General features: G+C 44.1%; 1 protein-coding gene across 1 annotated transcript in view; it reads left to right on the top strand.

The window, feature by feature from the left end:
* The first annotated feature begins 686 nt into the window (after positions 1-686).
* CTDSPL (CTD small phosphatase like) overlaps positions 687-7,960 on the top strand; it is a 63,121-nt gene continuing 55,847 nt past the window's right edge. Inside the window, exon 1 of the mRNA XM_035129292.3 lies at positions 687-1,835. Within this exon, the coding sequence (XP_034985183.1) occupies positions 1,577-1,835 (259 nt within the window). The 5' untranslated portion in view covers positions 687-1,576. The remainder of the gene's footprint in view (positions 1,836-7,960) is intronic.

The following is a 7,960-nucleotide window of genomic DNA, read 5'->3' as shown; positions in this document are numbered from 1 at the left end:
CCAAGACAAGACACGCGGCTCCCTCGCCCCTTGAAGACCACCCGCTTGCAGCCGCCAACCTGTCCCCAATATCCGCGCAAGCACCGCCCCCCGCCACACATTTCCCCCCGCCCCTTTCGGGGATCGAACACGCCCCACGCCCCTCGGACCAAGAGCGCCATCAGAAGCAAGCCCCGCCCCCGCCACTCATTTCGAGGACCCACCCACCCCCTCCACCCCTTTGGACGCAATCAGCGCAATCCCCGCCCATAACACCCAACCCTGGTTGGACGGGCCAGCCTCTTCCCCCGCCTTGACGGACAGCCAGCGCTCGGCCACGCCCCGTTGTTTACCGCTCAGGCAGGAGGAGGGAGGGAGGGAGGGAGGAACGGGTCGGGCGGGCGCGCGCAGTTCAAACCGCCCCCCCCTCCCGCCCGCTTTTCCCCGGCGCGAGGCGCCCGCTCTTCCTCCCGCCTCCATGTTGTTGTTGCCTGAGGAGGAGACGCCGCCGCCGCCACAAGGAGGACGGGAGGCTGAGGCGGCTCCTGTCCCGCGCACGGCGGGCCTGAGGGGGAAAGCAGCGGGGGCGGGCGAAGCCTCTGGGGCGCTGAGGGGAGGGAAGGAGGAGGAGGCGGCGCCTGGGACTGGCGCTGACAGGCGAGGAGGGAAGGCGAGCGGGAAGGCGGCTGCTGTTGCTGCTGTTGCTGCTGTGGCGCAGCGCGGAGACCGGCCTCCTCCGCAGGAGCTGCCTCCCCTTCTCCCTTCCCCGTTTTCTTCTTATTCTCCCCCCCTTTTTTCCCCTCCCCCCCTCCCTCGGACTTCCCCCCCCCTCAAGCTGCATAGGGGAGGGAGGTGAAGGAGGGATGAGATAATCCCCGAGGGGAGGGGGGAAGGGGAAGGACAGGACAGGGAGGGGCGGGTGGGGGCTTGATTAGGGGAGGGGGCACGGGAGGGGGAGGGCTCTTTCGGGGTGGGGTGGGGAGCACCTCTTCCTCCTCCTCCTCCTGGAAAAGGGGCTTTTTTTCTTCTGGCGGGAGGGGGGAGGTAGGTAAGTTTAGGGATCTAAATAGAGGGGGGAAGGGAAGAAGGTAGGTGCTGCCTCCAGATGAGGAGGGGGGTCTGAACCCTCTTTTGGGCAAGGGGATTTTGGGGGGAAATGATAGATCAGAGGCACGGTTTGGGGGGGTTACATGTAGGGTGTTTTGAATTGGGTTTTTGGGGGGAGGGGTAATACAAAGCCTTGGCTTTGGGGTCAGTGTGAGTGGGGTGGTTTTTTTAGGGATTAACTCAGGGCAGCCATTTAGGAGGCACAGGACAAATCGGGGGTTCTTGAGGGGGTGCAAAGGTGAGCCGTCGCCAAGACCCCGTATCTGTATTTTCTCTACTGCTGTCCTGAGGTTGCTGTTCAGGCGGGTATTTTTGTGCCTGGAGTAGGGATTTGGAGTGGCACTGGGTTTTTTCTTTAACTCAGAGTGGTACAGGGTTTTGTTTTAGGTGGGGTAGTCTTTGGATTTGGAGTTCCCTCCCCCCCATCTTTTTTAACTCTCTCCGTTATTTGAAGAAGAAAAGAGGACAAGGCACTACAGAAGAGACCTGTATGCGTGCTGCCTTCTATAACATTTTTTTTTGGCTTCGTTCCTGGAGGAGTTCTTTTTTCACACATAAGTCTGCCTCTAGATTTCTTAAAAGGAAAACGAATAAAAAGGAACCCATAAATATAAACGCACACCGAACCTGCCTCTGGGAGGGAAATAGCCAGGTGAAAACGCACTCTGTTTCCATGGACAACCCGTCCATTATCACCCAGGTGACTAACCCCAAAGAGGAAGAAATCCTGTCTTGCTCTCAGGATAAAGGTGAGAAACTGTTCTCTATGGGTACGCAATACTGTCCTAATGGTTGCATACAAAATGGGCAAGCTGTTTTTTTTAAGTTTTCCTGTATTATTCCTTTCAGCATTGTGCCAGTGTAGACTCGGGTTGCTGCTCTGGTGTAGCACCTCAAACCTCTTCACTTAACTGTTTTGCTTCAGTCCAGCAGTAAATTAAGACATCGCTATAGCTATTGAAGTGGAATGCATTTTTGTGCCTCTATGTGTTTTGTCTCTACTCCAATTGGTGTTGAGTGCAACTCATGTAACCTTGTTGTTCCTCTGCCAGCTAGAGTTTGGGCCAAGTCCAAGCTCTAGGGAGGCAGACCTTTATTGAACTTAGTAGGATGGTTTTGAAATCTTGGCATTTGGGCACTGAGGAATTTGTGTTTTTTGGAAGAGACTGTTGTAAACATCCTTCAAACTGTGGATTAAAATGATTGATTTGGAGACTTTTTGTTTAAGGTGTTTTGCACTGAAACAGCTAAAAATGGTCAGGGAAAGCAATAAGGTGTACCAGTTTGGATGTAAAGATCCTACCCATAACATGCATTGAACGTTGCCCTCCAGTTCAAAAACCAGGTCAAACGGTTTTCATTTTTCCTTCAGCAAAAGCAAGGCTTGAACAAAGATCAAGGTGGATGGTCAAAACTTCAGAATTTAAGGGGCGTTTTAGACCATGAAGCATGAAAGAAGTCATTGACTGTGCTCTCGGTGTGTGGTGCCATGAAATGAAATGGGCAGCCCTTTAAAAAAAAGGGGACATGAAATAAACCTGGTGGTACAAATGTAGTCACCTGAAAAATAATAAAGATTATAATCTTCCTCATGACTGCAGATTTATTTTTCAAGTTGTTGTAGCTATCTTTTACTGTAGTGTACTGTGTCTGCTTCAGTTCTGTGCTTGTTTGGTGTGGCTAATAGACAATAATCTTTGTCATGAAGGCTAGAGTATCCTGTTGTGGAGTAGGGTTTTGATATCCTTTTGATTTTGGTTTACTTGTTTTAATTCTGTGATTTCCCTCATACCATTCATACTCATCATCACCATCATATAAAAAAGAAAGCCATTATTTTGAAACCAATTTAATGCTGTTAGTTAAAACATTCATCCATGTTGGATAATCATTTTCCTTCTATAGTGAAGGATATCTTTCCAAACTGTTCTTTGGTCTTGTTCATCATGCTCATTGTACATGGTCTTGTAATAGGGAGTCCTGCTACTAAAGAGACCAGTCTACATAAAACAGAACTGTGTAAGGTCTATGTTGTTTTTGGAACATTAACCCATGTCTAACCGATAAATGTAGTGGTGGCAGTGGAAAATGAAGAACAAATGTGAGAACTTACTAGCAACCTCTGTACTAAGGTGTTCTGTTCAATGTGAACCATGGTTAAGATGGAACAGGCTATGGGACTGCATGCTTGATTCCCCTCCCTGCCAGATCTTAACCAGGGTTAATGGTTAATACTAACCACTGTTGTGTCTTAGCTGGGGTTGGAACTTTGCTAGCAAACCATGATTAGTGTTAACTCTGATTAAAACTAGAATATGAAACATGCTCATGTGAGTAGAGCAGGCATCCCCAAACTTCGCCCCCCCCAGATGTTTTGGACTACAATTCCCATCATCCCTGACCACTGGTCCTGTTAGCTAGGGATCATGGGAGTTGTAGGCCAAAACATCTGGAGGGCCACAGTTTGGGGGTGCCTGGAGTAGAGGGACTGGTGGGGAAAGAACATTTGATCTAGTGGCCTGCTCCTGATTTTGAAAAAAAGAAACCCACCACTTAAGATACAAGAGCATTACAATTGCACTGGCTCGAGGAAATTTCCTAGTACTTCTCACTACTGGTGTTATGTTGAAGCAGTTGTATAAACCAACATTTGTCAGAAACAGATGATTTAATTGAAAAACCTATTAAACGCAAGGAGTGAAGCAAGAGACCTCCTCCATCAAACTCTGGATATTCAAGAGAGGACTGTCTCCTGTATGCTCTGCTTATAAGCTTCCCGGAAGCAGCTGACTGGCTACAGTTAGAAAGGCAGAACTAGATGGGCCCCCTGATCAGATTTAGCAGATTATGCACCTGGAGGAGACTCGTCGGGATCCACAAAGTTGGATTGCCTTGCTAACAGAGTCAGGATTGTGTCCCTCTTTTTCAATGCAATCTCATGCATGTTTATTCAAAATAAACTTTCACTGTGCTCAGTGGGGTTTATTCCAGCATTAGTGTGTTGGGTTTTGGAAGCGGGAGCCAGGGGGATGAAGGTTTGGTTGGTTGGCAAGCAGCGCATATGTTCCCCTCTGGAGTTCTAGTGAAAGTTGGGACTTGTTTTGGCAGCAGGATATGGAGCTGCTCCAAGTGCCTAAGCGGCCCACCACCAAAATGCCCAGCCACAACTTCCTCTAACTTGATGCTAGTGAGCTGTAAAAAGAAATTGCAGAATTACACAACAGAGGATTTTAAATTTCCTACTTGGGGGTTAGTGTATATAATTTTGTGGGTTTTCTCCCTGGTAGATCTTTAGATAAGAGGGTGGTTTCCTGAAATGCAGCAAAGGAGGCGGGAAATAACTGCTTGTGCAGCTGTCTTTTTTCATATTGGGCCTGTTTCTACAGCTGTTTATGATTCTTATTTGTTTGCTTTGTCTCCTCATCGCCATTGCCAGAGGGTGATGAAACACTCGCCATGGTGAGCGTGGGGAGTGGAACGGTGGACCCCTGCTACTAGTGAAGCTTTAGTAATGTGCAGGTGTTGACACATCTGCTTGCCAGTTGTAATTGCTCTGGACCTTTTGGTGAGCAAAAAGCCAGAAGCACACAGGTCGCCATCCAGAATTCTCATTTGTGCTGAAGTTTGGAGTAGGTAGGAAGAGATTTTGTTGCTCTTACCTTCTCCAAATCACAGCACAAATAGGAGAAAACCCTGCCTAGCAAAGCAGCGGGTAATTACAGCAAATGGTATCTGGATAGTAGGCCAAGTCAACATTCATGGACTATTTATCCACATACAATATTGACTTTGCAAATGGGCAGCATGTCTGCAACTAGAGAACTTACAGCATAAGCTGTCTCCAGAGCTGCTTTATAAGTTTTTGTATGCTTTCTTCCTCTTGAAAAAATTAGTTCAGCATTTTAGCTTCGCTACAGATCTGAAGTAGCTTAGGGTGAGAGAAAGTGGCTTGCCCAAGAACTCCCAGTGAACTTCATAGTTGAACAGGGATTTGAACTTTAATTTCCCACATTCAAACTCCATACTCTAGACCAGGCACCCCCAAACTTCAGCCCTCCAGATGTTTTGGACTACAATTCCCATCTTCCCTGACCACTGGTCCTGTTAGCTAGGGATCATGGGAGTTGTAGTCCCAAAACATCTGGAGGGCCAAGTTTGCCTATGCCTGCTCTAGACACTATAACATGGAGGCAAATAACATCGCATGTGCTCCATATAGTTGGTAAGCAAGCATTTGGTAAGCAAGCCAGCTTCAGACCAATAGGTGGCTTTTACATTCTCATTATGTGGTGTCAGCATGTCACACAAAATGGATATGGGCTGGTTTTTAAGAATCCCCCCTCCCATAAATAATATTTATTAAGTCTTCCAATTTAATAACCCAATAGGCTGGTTTTAAAGAATGACACAGTTACTGGTCAATAATGATCACTCTTGGTGCATCAATTGAATAAGTGAATTCTTCCCAGCCTGATAAAGAAGTTGACCCATATTGATGTACACTATTTGGGCTAAAGCTCTTTAATTTATAACAGAATTTGTTAGAATTAGACTCATAAAATGACTTAAGAAAACAATGGTTTACATACAGTTTGTGTTAGTTTCTAAGTGTGCTCTGAAAACTTAATACTAAAGTAACAGAAAATCAACTACACATGCATGTATAAAAATACATAGTTTTTATAATACGATATGAACATTTATATTTCTAATGGAAGGTGGGGTGGTTGTTGTTGGTTTTTTAAACAAAAATTTCCATTTGTAATAATGCAGTGAATGGATACAGTGTTGATCAAATTTTGCATTTTCAAAGTTGTAATCAATGTAACTTTAAGGGCCATGTGATGTATATGTGAGCATGTGTTAGAAAGTCAGGTGAATCTGGAGACATTTCTGATCCAATACTGGAAAAGTATTGCAAGTTGTTCTAGAGACCAACTACATGTAATGCTAAATATGTAGATTAGCACTGCGTGAATCTTTTTTAAAAAAATGGTTTGCTGCTATAGGTGAGAATCTGGACAATGGTGTGCAAGGAGGAGTTTCCTAACTTTTCCTCACCACACCATAGTCCTGACAGTCCACATAATAGTGTGTGTGTTTCTGTTATGTGTCACCTTAAACTGTTATCTATCTCCATTTTGAAGGAGTTGGACAGAACCTGCAACAACGAAATCATAGCCTCATGTGGATATTGTGTATTTAAATAGTCAAGCAATACATTAATAAAGTATTGCTTTTATTTCATTAATCAAAACCATTTCCTACAAATTACATCTCTTTGCTATTACAGGCCTTTAACTTTGTAAACATCAACAGATTGCAATTTTGATCCTTTTAAAGAAATACAAAAGCTTGTTTTTTGTGTTTGTGTTTATGCCTTATCTGTTTCATTCTGCGTTACCCTGCTTTCAAAATGTGACCCAAATGTTTAAAGTTAGTTATTTGGAAATGAATCTTCATAGTTTAATTAGCCGGACTTAGAAACTTTCCTTATTGTGAATATCATTATTTGGCTATATCTTCTGTGCAAAATAAAAATGCTGCCTAGCAGCTTAAGTATAAATTATACACAAATCATCTCTTGTAGCTTCTTCATGCCACCATGTTGTCAGCTGTGACCTACCCTAAAAGATGATCAGCTCTCTATAAGCATTATAAGGCCAGCTATATCAATTCAGCAGTAGCCAAGAAAGGAAGGGGACACTTTACTACAGTAACTTTTGAGAGGGTGCCTAGAGGTGGGAGGTGGTTAGTGAAGAGTGAATGAAATGCAAGTGAGCTGAAATTGCTATGGCCTGAGTGGTAATTTGAGTTTTTCAAAGCATATGTTGGAATGTAGCAGTGCCTTCCAAATAAGTATTAAATTATATAAACCCATTAGCATCATTGACTCTTTTTTTAGATCTTTTGAAATTACAACTGAATGATATATTTTAAAAATGGCTCTAGGCGATAACAATATGAATAAAGTACATAATAAATTTAGTACATAATGCTCCCTCTCCAACATTTTTAATGGTGGTATAATAGGCTCTGTATAATGGAAGTCGAGGTTATGTGATGTTTGGTTTGTTACTCATTTGGGTAAAGCTTTTAAGATGCTGAATGCAAAACAAAATAAATCTACATTATGAGAGCAGTGATGCTGTATTTCATCATTGGCTAGAGTTCTAGGTATTAACAAAACCATTCAGGGTGGGCTTTTCCTTCTAGGCTACCTTCAGCTTCAGATACTTACGATTAATGTAGGGCTTTAAGCACACAGTCATAAACTTCTCTAAGTTTAGAGGTGGACAGTCTTCAGGCTTGCAGGATCTACTTTGTGATGTTTTTTTCTAGATCCCTGAGCTCCAACAACCCGAGCCTGACATGCAAAAGATAAACACTTAGAATTAAAGAATTCTCAGTCCAATGGTTCGTTTTGAGTACCACACATACATCTAGTCATGCAGACCCCAAGCTTTTGTCATTTCAGCAGTGTAGTTTGGGAAGAGGGGAATAAATTTGTTCCTGCTATTGTGAAATAGTTGGGAGTCGGAAATCTTTACTGATCTATTGTAAACCACCCAGAGATCTAGTAGTAGATCCAGGTTTACCTTCTGCCCACTTCTGCTGTAGTTTACCACAATATTAATAAATAGTAACACTGCAGTGTAATTCTCTTCAGGTGTAAGCCTTGTTGGTTCAATGAGACTTATTACCAAGTACATGTGTATAGTGAGGAACCACTTTTGTCAAGAGGACCAGATCCAAAAGTAGTCAATTTTCTGCATGCCACTTTGAGAATTGTGTCATATGCCGTAAGGTGCAGGAAAAGTAGACATGGGCTGGCACATGGTTGGGCTTTATGACCCAAAGCCAGAAGCCAGAC

This window comes from Zootoca vivipara, chromosome 11, assembly GCF_965207765.1.
Source record: "Zootoca vivipara chromosome 11, rZooViv2.hap1.1, whole genome shotgun sequence".
NCBI classification, from domain to species: Eukaryota; Metazoa; Chordata; class Lepidosauria; order Squamata; family Lacertidae; genus Zootoca; species Zootoca vivipara.
The sequence above is the reverse complement of the archived record's forward strand: the minus strand, read 5'-3'. Positions and strand labels throughout refer to the sequence as shown.